The sequence below is a fragment of the Empidonax traillii genome, unplaced genomic scaffold (genome assembly GCF_003031625.1).
Source record: "Empidonax traillii isolate 1590-97213 ecotype Southwest subspecies unplaced genomic scaffold, ASM303162v1 scaffold273:size739602, whole genome shotgun sequence".
Classification (NCBI taxonomy): domain Eukaryota; kingdom Metazoa; phylum Chordata; class Aves; order Passeriformes; family Tyrannidae; genus Empidonax; species Empidonax traillii.
The window spans coordinates 543,327-556,383 of NW_020955466.1; the positions used below are offsets into that span (position 1 = coordinate 543,327).

At 43.4% G+C, this 13,057-nt stretch overlaps 2 protein-coding genes across 3 annotated transcripts in view; one reads left to right on the forward strand and one right to left on the reverse strand.

The window, feature by feature from the left end:
- MYLK3 (myosin light chain kinase 3) overlaps window positions 1-4,824 on the forward strand; it is a 33,981-nt gene extending 29,157 nt beyond the window's left edge. For both annotated transcript variants that reach the window (XM_027889866.1, XM_027889865.1), the window contains exons 10-13: window positions 46-174; window positions 1,197-1,349; window positions 3,087-3,219; window positions 4,252-4,824. In XM_027889866.1, the coding sequence (XP_027745667.1) occupies window positions 46-174; window positions 1,197-1,349; window positions 3,087-3,219; window positions 4,252-4,323 (487 nt within the window). In that variant the 3' untranslated portion in view covers window positions 4,324-4,824. The remainder of the gene's footprint in view (window positions 1-45; window positions 175-1,196; window positions 1,350-3,086; window positions 3,220-4,251) is intronic.
- Window positions 4,825-7,270: 2,446 nt separating this feature from the next.
- On the reverse strand, window positions 7,271-13,031 carry ORC6 (origin recognition complex subunit 6). Its single transcript, XM_027889868.1, has 7 exons — window positions 12,967-13,031; window positions 12,490-12,619; window positions 11,691-11,854; window positions 10,527-10,616; window positions 9,623-9,735; window positions 8,306-8,380; window positions 7,271-7,962 (listed from the first exon to the last, which is right to left on the reverse strand). The coding sequence occupies exons 1-7, from the start codon at window positions 13,029-13,031 to the stop codon at window positions 7,796-7,798; spliced, it is 804 nt and encodes a 267-aa protein (XP_027745669.1). The 3' UTR covers window positions 7,271-7,795.
- Window positions 13,032-13,057: the final 26 nt, after the last annotated feature.

Genomic DNA, 13,057 nt, shown 5'->3' on the forward strand with positions numbered 1-13,057 from the left:
TCCCCAGCCCGTGCTCGACACTGACCTCTCTTTGTTCCGGTACAGGTACAAACCCTGTGAGAAACTGAAGGTTAATTTTGGGACTCCAGAGTTCTTGGCTCCTGAAGTGGTGAACTATGACTTTGTTTCCTTCCCAACGGACATGTGGAGTGTGGGGGTCATCACGTACATGTTGTGAGTAACCCCATGAGGGGTCGTGGTGATGAGGGGTCTGCAGGGCAGGAATGAGCAGCCACTGAGCCCATCTGGCTGTGACTCCTCCTAATTAATTCTGTTAAAACCCCCAGCTTTTAATACAAAGGCACCTCGCTGTGTGCACAAAGTCTCTAAACAACAAGTAATCCTTTTGACCAGTATGTAAATGTTCTTCTCCCTTACCATCTTAAAATGGGTCAGGGTTTTTTTTTCACTCAGAAAAGCTGCCCAAAACAAGTGAGAATTTCCATTTTGGCTGTGTTTTTTAGGACTTGAATTAATTTTCAAATTTGCAATCTGAGCATTTTATTAGCTTCGACTTGGTGTGCATCTGCACAGGAGCATTAATCTTATGGTTTTAGGCCATGGGTCTGAAAAATGTCTTGCCATAAATAGGGCTAAAACTTTTCTCTGATACCTGGATGGCAGCCATGGACAGCCTGTCTGTCCAAAGCCTCTGCCTTCTGATGGCTTTGCATCCCAGAATCTTTCACAAGTGTTTTCTGGGGACTGGATACATTTCTGGTTTAAGTTTGTATGTTAGCCAAAACCCAACTGAATGAAGTAAAGAATGATGGAAGCAATAAGTCTGGGCTTAGAGACTAATGGGAAAAAGTAATCTATTGTTCAGAATTCTGTTTAAATCAAGCCACATATCGATATGGGCCTTGATTTGGGAAAGCTCTTGAGTCCCCCTAGCTTTCCTAGCTGGGAAAGCACTGAAGGATGTCCCTGGATCCCCATGGAATCCATTTCCTTGGGGATCTAGGAACAGCGCTCCCTGACGAGCCGAGTGAACTGCTGGAGAGTAACACTAAAATTACAACATGATATTGCCTCAAAATGTTGGCTTTTCTTAGCAGGGACTAAGTGGAACCCTCCATAGCTGAGAGCTTTTCCTCTGCATGGGCTAACAACAATTATAAAGCAGAGTATTCATAGAAGGAAAAACATATCTTGCATATGGTAACTCCTCTCCTCCCCTTCTTTGTTTTTTTAAGGCTTAGTGGCCTGTCCCCATTCCTGGGAGAAACTGATGCAGAGACAATGAATTATGTACTCAATTGCAGCTGGGATTTCGATGCAGAAGCATTTGAACAGCTCTCAGAGGAAGCGAAAGACTTTATTTCCAGGCTGCTCGTGAAGGAGAAAAGGTACCTGTGTGTCTGATCATGAGGACAGTAGCACCTAATGACATCAAGTTCCTATCAGCCAATTGTTTGGATTGCAGTCAACAATGAGAACTTACTATGTGACATTTTTGTATGCTGTATCTGGGCTTGCTGGGCAGTTCCTCAGTAATTCAGAAGTCCCTATTTAAAAGGAAAGTGTCTGTGTACCCTGACTTAATAAAGTTGGTTTTAACAGTTGAGAAACACAACACAGGAAATCTGGAAGGATTTGCAGTGTAGGAATCTGTCTCTGAAGCTTTTGCTTCTCTGAGCAAAAACTATTTCTATTGTTACTCTGGATTCTCACAAGCCCTGACACAAATTGCAAAAATGCCTCTTGAATGCCACGGAGGATAAATGGAAGCTGCAGCTGTGAAAATGTGCATTGTTCTCTTCTAAAGTGGTCTACAGGCATTTGGGAGATATTAAGGAGCATTTGAGAATTAACTCTGCATGTGGCTTCTTAGTCTTGGCTCCACTGAGATAAAAAGTGATTGCACATATGAAACAACAGGAGAAATGAGAATGATATTGATGTCAAATCATGGCTGTGGGGTTGGATGAGAAATTTTTCTCATGCCAAATAGTGATATAAAACTAATCAAACCAGGAAATGATGCATACAGTAAAACAGATTGTGTGTTTGAGGGGAATTCAAAGCAGTGCTTAGAATATTAACAACTTCCAGATCATTACCTAAATCAGACAAATCAGTTCTAGAACTTAATTGCATTTTGAATAAGTCCTGTGATAAGCAAAGAAGAAACTGAAATTTAGCATATTGCCAGCAGGAGAGAACAAATGGGTTTTTCTCAGGCTGTGATGATGATTTGCTATGAGACTTTAAACTTGGCTTTGGAGTCTTCAGTTTTTCTGTGCAATGGGAACTGGAGCTCCAGAGGGACACTCTGCAAAGTCTGGTTAGAATCTGTGAATGAAAGGATTAAGAGTGTTGTCAGTGAGTTGCCAAGAACAACTGTCTGGCCCAGTTGTTCATGAGTTGTGTGGCAGCCCAGCTCTCCTACTGACCAGGCACCTTTGCCATGCTGGGACAGTGGGTCTGGCCTTGTGCAAGACCTTTCCCTCCCTCCCCTGACTGCTGAAATCAGGGCTAAGCAGGCTGGAGTCATTGGAACTCATGTTCTCGGTGACAGCTCAGCCAAAGCTCATGAGTTAGGCATAGGCTTTTGTTTTGAAAAAGGCAAATTACGGTCTTTTCTCAACACCATCTACCTCAAGATTTCCTCTATTACCATGTATTTCCCAAAGCTTTTAGGATAGACCAGGACATTTTGGCCCATTTCTGGATATCAGGATATTATAACTTGTGCTCAGCTTGATCTAAGTTTAGGGTGAAGAGGCAATTGTGCTTTTTAAATATGAGGCACAGAATAAGCCTATGAGGACAGAGAGATAACACTACAAATGTTACTCTCCTGTCAGCAAAGTTCTGCATTTGCATCATAAAATGATGCATACACTGATGAACTCAAGCACAGCTCAGCCCACCCACGGCAGACCCGCCAGCTGCTCTGCACCCCCCTCACCCCTCAGGCCAGAGAGGGCAGGGTGTCGTTAGGATGCCATGCACTGGGATCCACGTCATCTCAGGAAGCATTTTCACTTGTGTTCATTCATTTGAGGCAGTTTGTTCATCAAGGGCACTGAGGAAGTGGCAGCAAGGGTGGCTGGGCTGACAGGGCTCGTTTCCTCCCTCAGCTGCAGGATGAGCGCGACTCAGTGTCTGAAACACGAGTGGCTGAACAACCTCCCTGCCAAGGCCAAGAAGTCCAAGCTGCGCCTGAAGTCCCAGTTGTTGCTGCAGAGTTATATGGCTCAGAGGAAATGGAAGGTGAGGAGACAAAGTCTGGCAAATCTATTTCCAGGGGGGAAAATCAGCTCAGCACAGGCAGAGCCATTCTGTCCTTTTGTGTGTCGGCTCACTTGTTGCCCACAGGCTTCTTTATTGTAAATGCGAGTTGAAAAGTCTATTTTCATTTATAAATTAAGTATTTTGTCCTGCAGAAGGGTATTGCTTCTATTTTTAGCATGTTTGGTTTGAATTTTCACTATTTCTGATTGATGTTTAGGAGTTTTCCTTTTTTTTCCCTGCAGGTTCAGAGGCCTCAGGTGCTACTTAACTTATACTAAATGTTCTTTCTCATTATACTTTTTCCACTGACAATAGTTGCATTCATCTGTGTCACTACTGAATAGGGTTACAACATTAAGGCAGTTTGTGCCTCCCAGAGTAGAAGTGTGGGAGAGAGAGAGAAAAAAAAATTAGCCTTAAACCCATCCAGAGAATTCTTCAGAATCTTTCTGATAATCCCAGGCTTGTTCTGAACTATATTTTTATGAAGAAGTGATAGGTAATCATCTGTGTTGGAGTCTCTATTAGATTGTAGGTAATTGATCAAATTATTTGGTTTATTTATTTATTTATATTTGGTTATTTATTTATTATTTTATTCAATTGATTTATCTATTACTTAATTGAGAGGTGAACACAGTGATCTTGTTAGAAAGAAGCCGGTGGAAATGGGAGGCAAGCTCAGTGAGGACCATTTCCTTCTCTTTTTGTCACTGGGGAGTTTTAATTCCTTGCCAAGGAGTTAAACCAGAGGTTTACGCTTTTTCCAGTCCCACACTTCAGCTGTTCGGTGACAAACTTCTGCACTTGTATTTTGAAAAATACATAACCTAAAGACCTTTCACTGTACAATCCATAATACACAGTACCAGCAGAACCAGTGGTTCAGCACTGCAAAACACACAAGGTGTGGGTCACGAGAGGCAAATGGATTTACCAAGGAGAAAAATCCATGTCAGCTGCAGAAAAGGTCCTTTCACTCACACTTGAACTGTTCTGTTCTGTTCACAGAAACATTTTTATGTGGTGGCTGCTGCTAACAGGCTGAAGAGATTTCAGAGTATGTCTGCCAAGCTTGCATAAGGTTGTGTGAAGCATCCCCCACTCTTGGAGATGGACACAAAGCCATGAAAGAAGGACACTCGATATCTTCAATAATTTCTACCCCCGTTTTATAATGTGAGGTTCTGGGACTGTCCTCCTCAGTTATTGTGTGTGTTAGTGCTAAGGTGCCAGAAGTGCCTCAAGGAAGAGGCACTGAAATGATTTCTGAAAGCAGAAGCTACTTTGTTTGTTTTTTTCAAGTTTTGAGTTGTTTTAAGTAGTGGTGGAAAAACGTGGCTGTTACTGGGGCTGACTTCTTGCTGAAGGCTTTGATTCTGCAGAGTGGTGTTGGTGTGTGGTGTGTTTACACCACAAAATCCTTGGTCAGTTTTCTCTCACACCAAGAATGCAATCTGGAGACTTTCTTACAGAGTGATGTATGTTATTTTTAAAGGATTGCTACAACAGTGGCACAACTTCTCCATCAGCTGTTTGTTACTTAGAACAAAAGATAACCGATACACTTTTCTTTGCATTTCTTTCAGAAAGGTTATTTTTTTTCCCCAGAACAAAAGATAACTGATACCCTTTTCTTCTGCATTTCTCTCAGAAAGGTTATTTTTTTCCCCCAAACATGATAGGTTTAAATTGTTTTGGTTTGTTCTTTTGGTGTGTTCTTTTTTAATCTACTCTCTGCTTTAGAAAAATAATGACTGCATAATTAGGAACTATGAGGAATCCTGGTTTGAAGCAGTTCAAGTTGGTTCATTGCTGCTGTTTCTTATGGCAAGTGGAATTGAGCTGAACTGATTGAGCTTCTGGAAGGAGATATGTGAACCTGCCACAAATACAAATCATGTAACAACCACTGGGTCTGTGCAAAAAGATCTCGTGCTGTACAGAAGAGATTTCCAGATACAGTTTTTTTAGATATTTAAAACTTTTAAGTGCTTCTCATCGGCTGTGACTGCAGCCCTTAAGTTTATAAGTTTTAGTTTGAGGATTTTTTCTCCTCTCTGAAAATTTTAATGAAGTCTGAGAAGCTGATATGGTGTGACATGCAAAACAGGTTTTATTTCTAATAGGTTCAGTGACAGGGATGTGTTGTCAGACTCTGCCTTTAGTCCAGTTAGGAGGTTGAAGCCCTTTTTTTCTCCCCACTTTGCTCTTGAACATTAAATGTTTTCTTCACAGTACTAACTTATTTTGGATTTTAAGCTTTTTTTTTTTTTTCCTGATGTATAGAGTGGGCACCACTTAAAATCTCTCGGATAAAAGTATAACATTATTTATTAAACTCGTGGTTTCCTGTTGTAGATTCTGCAACACTCAGTGTGAGTTGGATGGGCCCTTAGGAAAAATGGAAAGTAATACTTTTATTAAAACTGTCTTTCCAGCAAAGGTGTCTGTAAGGCTCCCTTGAACTTTATGGACTTTCACACCCCTTGAATTAGCAGATGCAGTGTTTGTTGCTAATGAAGAGATTTGTAGGCTGGCTTACTCCAGCCTAATTACCTTATCCACTCAGCTGCTTCTCACTTTGCAGTCCCAACTTATGCAGCATTTCCAGAAGTGGGACAAAGAATTATTAAATCCAAGTGAAACGATCTTGATAATTTATCACCTTCTATGAAGGTCCACTTTTGTTCATGTTTTCCTTCCACAGCAGTTCTGCATGCTAAATGTGATTATATTCATTGGTCTGTATATTTCTGAATACTAATAAATTTCATGGAAGTGGAACAAGCCTATACTCAATCAATTTTGGTTTAAACCCCATTGCCAAACCAACCTGAAAGCATCTCTTTGTAGGTCTTAAAAACAGAGTGCTAATGGGTGGGATTATCTCCTCATGTCAGGCATTTTGTCACAGCTTTTACTCTTAGTGGGTAACTATCCTTTATTTTCTGTGCACATCAAAAATTTGAGTCCATTCCCTAATAGTTACTGTTACATTTCAGAAGTCTCACCTGGAATGAAGTTAGCTCTTGCTAATTAAAGTTGGCTCCAAGCAATCTCCTTTTTTTAATACATTGGGAGAAATGAAAGAGGCCACGAAGTTTTAATTTTCCTATTAGTATGTGCTGCTTCTAAGAATGTAACATAGAGTTCCTCTCTGCCGTCTTGTACGTATCTCCTCTCTATTTTCTACAGAGAGAAGTTGCCTCTGGCCAGCAGGATGACTATTTTGTTTCTAATATAAAGAAATCCCTTTAGAAATCTAATATGAAGCCATCCCGTGGTTCTGCACAACAGTGGGACCCACCCCTGCAGCCTGAGGGGATAGTTTCACCATGTGCATTTGGGATCTACAGAAAGCTTAAGGGATGAACCACAGGTGAACTGAGTCCCTGGAAGAGTACATGACAAAAAAGAACTGGCCCCACTGATATCTGATTAATGATACCAGCTATTGTAATCCTGCTGTGATCAGTGTCTCACGTGAGCAGGGAGTGTGCACAGCAGGGAGACATTTGGCAGAGCATTAAAATACTGTTAAGAAGCTCAGGTGGGTGCAGGGTTTCAAATCTAAATGCTCAGACATAAGATAATTTATCTTGCTTCATACAGACACTTGGGGCTTTTGGGTTGCTTTTGACATGAGTGTTATGAAAGTAAACTTTTCTTTGTACATCCCAGGCAGAAAACATGCCAGAGAAATGGAACAAAGACTTGGTTTGTTTTGTTACAGTTACATCAGGCCTGCACTGCTAAAAGTCATGTTTTTTTCCTCAAACAGTAGTTAAAACAAATTACAGTTTGAGAAGCTGGGATGTCAGTGTAGCATCACAGATGTTGCCTCCACAAATTACAGGGCAGGGCCCTCTCTCCTCTGAGTTTGACTGTGAAACACAAAAAAACCAATACCCAGTCAAGATCCTTGTCCCCTGGTTATCTTCCCTCTAAAAGCACAGGCATCTCCTGTGTGTCTTTTACTTTGTTTTTTAAGTACATCTGCCAAGAACATGATGTCATAATACAAAGCTTTTCCTTCCACCGCTTTTATTGTTTCTTGGAATATTTGGGACCTCCTATAAAAGCACAAGAGACTTCATTCCTATACACATGAAAATAAGTCAAAATCAGTTACTAAACAGTATTTCTTCAACAGTAAAAAATATAAAAGCAATTTTAAAAAAAAAAGTCTTAATTTCTCTGCTGGCTTTGCAGATTAACTTTGGTCCCCTCTCTCTTATTTCACTGACTGCTTCCAGCCAGGGGCTCAGGGGCCTGGAGCTTTTATCTTATTTACATTTAAAGTAGCATTAGAATGTTCCTTGCTTCTTGCAGCAAGAGAATGAAGTTATTTTACCCCCTTAATGCCAAAGCTGCTCAGGTACCAGCTTGGTGAGTAGTCAAGACAGGCTTCCTGTAAAATCACCTCAATCCTGGTGTCATTTTATTAAAAATAACATTCTTCAATGCTTAAAAACTAAACAAAATCAGCTGGCTATGAGGCAGCCATCAGTCATGCTACTGAAGTACTGGTAGAGCAGAGGGATAGTTAGGATTAAGAGCAAGCAGCAGTTGCATTACTGGGTGGCATTACAGAGGCAGCACTATTTGTCTCTTGTGCCTTAGCAGCGTTTTCCAGGATTTTCTTTTTCCATTCTTCATAGTCCTGCTTTGTTTCAGTCTTGGGCCGTTTATGTGGCATCTCCTCATCATCTTCAGATCCTGTGAGGGAACAAAAAGTCCATGACAGGCCATCATGGTGGCAGTGAGCGCATGCACAGACACAAGCAGGGGGTCTGTCCCTGTGTTATCTGATCTTGTGGTTTGCTGCTCCTCTTCACCTTTGTCTGAACAGAAGAGTTAACCTTAATTGTACTAGGACTACTCAGTATAAACTCCATTATCCTTCTGCCAGGTTCTCTCCATCCTTCCATAGCCAGTGGATGCAGGATGGAGCGAGCTGCTGTGAGATTTTGGCCTATCCCACAACTAAAATACTGACCAGCAATAAAGCTCAAGACTACCCTGGGGAGGTAATTTTCACTCATAGCTGAGCTCAACTTACCATCTTCCTGCTCACAGTGCTCCAGGCAGGTCTGCAGGCTTTCAGGTGTCTCTTCAGCCAGTGGAACATCATCTTCTAAAAAAAATAAGTAAGTTGCTTTACTTCTGAGTGGTGTTTGGGGCCCCACGGGTGGCCTACATGTAATAACTAGACAGCACTGCCACCTTCCAAAAATAATGTCACCCAGTCAGAGCAGGTCCAGATTGATGCTAAAGTTCTACAGGCAGAGGTGCCAACACACTTGAAGGGTTGCATGGACTGACTGCTTTAATTAGCAGGTTGCTAATTAGCAGCAAAATGCTGCTGCATTTGTATCCACAATGATCCACCATGTTCATTGCCCAAAATCTACCCTTCTAGATTACTGTGGCAGGATTGTCAGTTATTTCTTCCCCTTCTATTCCATTTCCACAGTTTGTATTACAGATACCCACAACATGCACAGGGCTGTCCCTGTGTACAGATACATGATCCTCCCTGAACTGGTAAAGAAACTCCCAGCTGCCTTTAGCTGCTTTAGTGGTGGGGTAAGGTTTGGGTTTTTATAGGGCACTGTACTGTGGGAAGGTCCATGCCTAGGAGAGCTGCAGCTTTTGGTTTAGGTTCAGGCTGTATGTTCCACAAAACTTCAGGATATGAAGCATGAACACAGGGTAACTCTCAGTGGGAAAGTCAGAATGAAAGCCTGGGAAAGGGAAAAGGAGAGAAGTAAGAAGCAGCAGAGATAGAAGGACAGGAGGGTGTGGATCATATCTCAGTCTTTTTCCTCCAAAAAAAGGAGTGAACTGCAGGCTTAACCACAGGTAAGAATGGTTCCTCATGTCTGCCCACTGTGTGGAGGGATGGTGTCAAGGAATGGCTGAGTTATTACCAGAATTATGCTTGTTAATCCTGCAGTGGGGAAAGGAAAGCATAGTAGTGAGTCAGTCAGAGCACGATGTTTGTGTTAAAATGTGTCATGTTGCCATGTTAACGGGATGCAGAAAGCAAGAAGGAGAAATCCAAGTTGGGTCGGGTAGTATGGGGGAAGCAGGGAAGAAACTGCAGCAGAGACTGTAAAGGAGCAATGGGCAGTTGGGAAGAGAGGAAGATACTTATTTTTGGCCTTGCCACATGCTAAGCTATTGTGACTTCCCCAGAAACAATGACTGTGACTGGGAACTGGGCTGCAGGAAACATGCTGGAATGGATTGGGCAGATGTGGCTGAAAGGGGCAGCTAAAAGTGATCAGAATGAAATCATCAGTGGAAAAGGATGGGGAACTGGGAGGCCATGGGATGGGTGTGATGTCTTACAGGGACAAAGCCAAAGACTTACTTCTGAGTTGCTGGCCTATCTTCTCCAGCTGATTGCACAGCCGGTCAAATATTGCTCTTTTCACTCCAGATGTGGCCACCATTTTAGTTTTGTCCACTTTTAGCTTCAAACACCTATAAGAGAAAGTTGTTATCTCTGTACAAAGCAACACTCCAGCAACTATTAATTATGTGAAGTGATAACTGCTGTACCAACACTACCTGGAAGAATGAGAAAGGCAGGCCTGAGTTTTGTCCTACCTATCCTTGTCTCACTCAGAAATTTGCTACCAGACCCCTACAGTATTCAGTCAATACAGATCAGGAATTGAAACTCACAGTGAGTTCAAGTTACATAAGGAAATTGTATTGGGAAAAAGTATTTTTCAGATTTTCAAGGAACCAGAACAAAATCCCACTACTGCAAAAAGCTGAATGAGACCCCTGTGTCAAAAGAATCTTTGTCAGTCTCTGCTTAGTAAGGCTGTTACAAGGTGGAATGCTGAGGAAATCTTTGCACACAAGATAATTCTTGCCAAGTGTTGGCTGAGTCATGCAGCTCTTCCTGATCTGGGCCCACAGCTACCAGAGCCATCTCCAGAGGCCAGAGCACCCCAGGATGTGATGGTGTAGGCTCAGGGCTTCTCCTTATCCAGAAAGGCTGTTTCTTGGTGCTCAGGAGTGAGCTGGTAGCCATTCTTACACCTTGAGCAGTATTCCTCCAAAATCCATATAACCTTCTGCTGTGTACAATGTAGGCTGGAGACTTCAGTGCAAGCAAAGGCCTGGTTTGCTACAGCTGTCCCTATTTTCAGGAGCAGGGGAGCAGCACATGCTAAGCAGGACCCTAGATGAAGCAGCTGCTTAGATTGCTCAGTGTGTCACCAGGCATTTCAGCCTCCAGGAGATCCCCCAGCTACACTCACCTGCATGCAGTGAATAGTGAAGCTGTTAAAAAAAGTGGTTTTGAGAAATCAAGGTCCATCCTCTGCGCTTCAGAAAGGCTGGATTCATACCTAGAGAACAGCAAGGGATAATTGGATACTGCATTTGCCTCAAAGGAAGCTGCTGCAATACATCTGTCACGTGGGACTCAGCAGTTAAGGGGTCTGTTGGACCACTTGGTCCTTTGCAACCCAGTCAAGCAGAAACAGCTGCTACTGGCTGAGAAGAGCAAAAAAGACCAGGGAAAAGAAAGGGATTGGGATGACCTTGCTCTTTTTGAATTAAAGGTATTTTAAACTGGAGCTCTGGATGAAGGCATGTCAGTAAAATCTGTTTCTTGTGCTCTCCATCCACACAGTACTTTTAGCTCTACACTACACCTAAAAATTACAATGAGATGCTTTGCATAAATCCATCCTACAAGAGAGGGCAGCATTATAGATTCTTGGACTTCTACAATATGTATGTTACACAGATGGAGGCTTAAATATGGAAAACGACATAGTGAATGTGCAGCACTGAAGAATTTAATTTTTGTTGTCCACCTGTCCCCAGGCTATTTTTTTCCAGTTTGTACTAAGCACCCAAAAGCATGCACAGCCTTTGTTCACTGACCTAGCAGCATTTAAATGTGCTATCAGAGTGACAGCACAGCAGAACAGAGCCCTTCAGGGACTGCTCTGATTAAAGTAGGTATTACAGAATAGGAAATTTTAGTTAACTCCCTTGAATACACTGAAGTGTTCTTACCTATTGGTTTTGCAGGTAATTTGCATTTTAAGAGGTCTGCGTCTCCAGAAGGGAAGATTTCTCTCTACTGAGCATTACATCTGAACTGTGCTGTGATCAGCAGTTAAATGGATGACGGTCTGATGCTATGGACAAATAGGGGAACTAAGAGTGCTGTATTTTTTTACACTATTCCCAGCTGAAGAATTTAGAGTCAGACAATGACTTACTGAGATTCACAGACTAAGTCTTTTCTCATGTATTCCAAAAAGTGGCCTGGATCATGGCTGGATTGTCAGTGCTAAGAACTCACCTCACTGCTCCAGTGGGAATATGTGCCCCTTCCAGACATCAAGCTCTTCACACATCTAATGAACAAAGAATCTTACCAGTGTTTACCAGGAGAGCTTCCTCACCTCTGTAGTATTTCTGCAGCCATGTTCACTGCCTCTGTGCAGCAAAACTGCACAGCCAAGTCTCGCATTCCCAGCCTGGGGTTCACCTCCAGCAAACACTCCAAGGACTTCATGGAGTTCTGGTAGGTGTTCTTGTTCAACCCGGAGAGTTTAACACAGTAGCTCTTTCAAGAAGACAAAGACAAACCCCAAAAGTTAGCAAGATTCCTTCCTGAATGCCACAGTGATATCATTAGACCATTTCACTGGAAATATGGTTTGATATTTCCATATAATGTGACCTGTCCCTTTTATCCCAAGATGGTTAAAACCAAGAATTAGCAAAATCTGGGGAACTTGAAGACATGAGCATCACCTTCCTGCTACTCCTCATGGGGTCAGGTCCAATTAAATTCTCCCCTGTCTGTAAACGGAAAATCATGAACATCTTATTCCAGGCATTATTTTGGCAGGTTTGCAGGTGGAGGTTTATGGTACCTCTACAGAGGGAGATTCCTCGGAGCCCCTGCTTCCCCCCAACAGTAAAAGGGACAGGTCTTAAACTTAACATCCCTGCTGGTAATTTATTTGCTACTAAAAGAGTTGAAATTATACCAAAGCAAGCTCAACTTGAGAAGTGACTACGACACTGATCTAAATTTGCCGTTTCAAACTCTAAATAGTGAAAGCCCTAACGCTGTGTCTAGCAGCACACTAGTCAGTCAGTTATTATTTCCCTTTCCTGCTCCCAGCATACACTTCACAGAACGATGATTTCAGTGGGCTAACACAGAATGCACTGACAGCCACCGCATCTTACTTTGTCAATCGGTTGTTTCATGAAACTCGCCGCCAGGTCCAGGCACATCACAGCGCTGCTGGTCGCCGTCATTTGAGCCATTAACCCCGTGCACTTCACCTGGGACAGCCGCAGATACTCCTCGGCTTTCCTGCAAAACACAAAGCCCTCGTTGGCATGTCACAAGAACGTGCGGACGGGACCCGCTCCCGGGTTTCTCAGCCCAGCTGCCCGGCTGCAGCACAGGCTCGGGGACCATGGGGTGTGCTCGTAGTGATGAGCAGCGGGACGGCACTGCAGGGTCAGCCCCGCATGCCTCGGGGTCCGCCACTCCACCACACCCACAGCCGGACAGCGCTGTGCGGGGGAGCGGGGCGGGGGCAGACGGCGCAGAGCGTGTCCCCGATCCCTGCGGTGTGTGTCCCGATCCCCGCGGGGGTGTCCCGGTGTCCCACGGGGTGTGTCCCCATCCCGCGGTGTGTCCCGCTCCCGCCGTACCCCAGCAGGGCGGCTCCCCTCAGCCCCAGCCTGGCCGCCATGTCCCTCACAGCCCCGCGCTCCATCGCCCGCCGGCCGCTGTCCCGCGCGC

Excerpts from the sequence above, each read along its gene's own strand:
- ORC6 (XM_027889868.1), bottom strand. The coding sequence starts at position 13,031 with ATGGAGCGCGGGGCTGTGAGGGACATGGCGGCCAGGCTGGGGCTGAGG. Across the intron at positions 12,620-12,966 it reads AGGGGAGCCGCCCTGCTGGG|GAAAGCCGAGGAGTATCTGC; the intron begins GTACGGCGGGAG and ends TGTGTTTTGCAG. Across the intron at positions 8,381-9,622 it reads GATAGGCCAGCAACTCAGAA|AAGATGATGTTCCACTGGCT; the intron begins GTAAGTCTTTGG and ends TATTTTTTTTAG.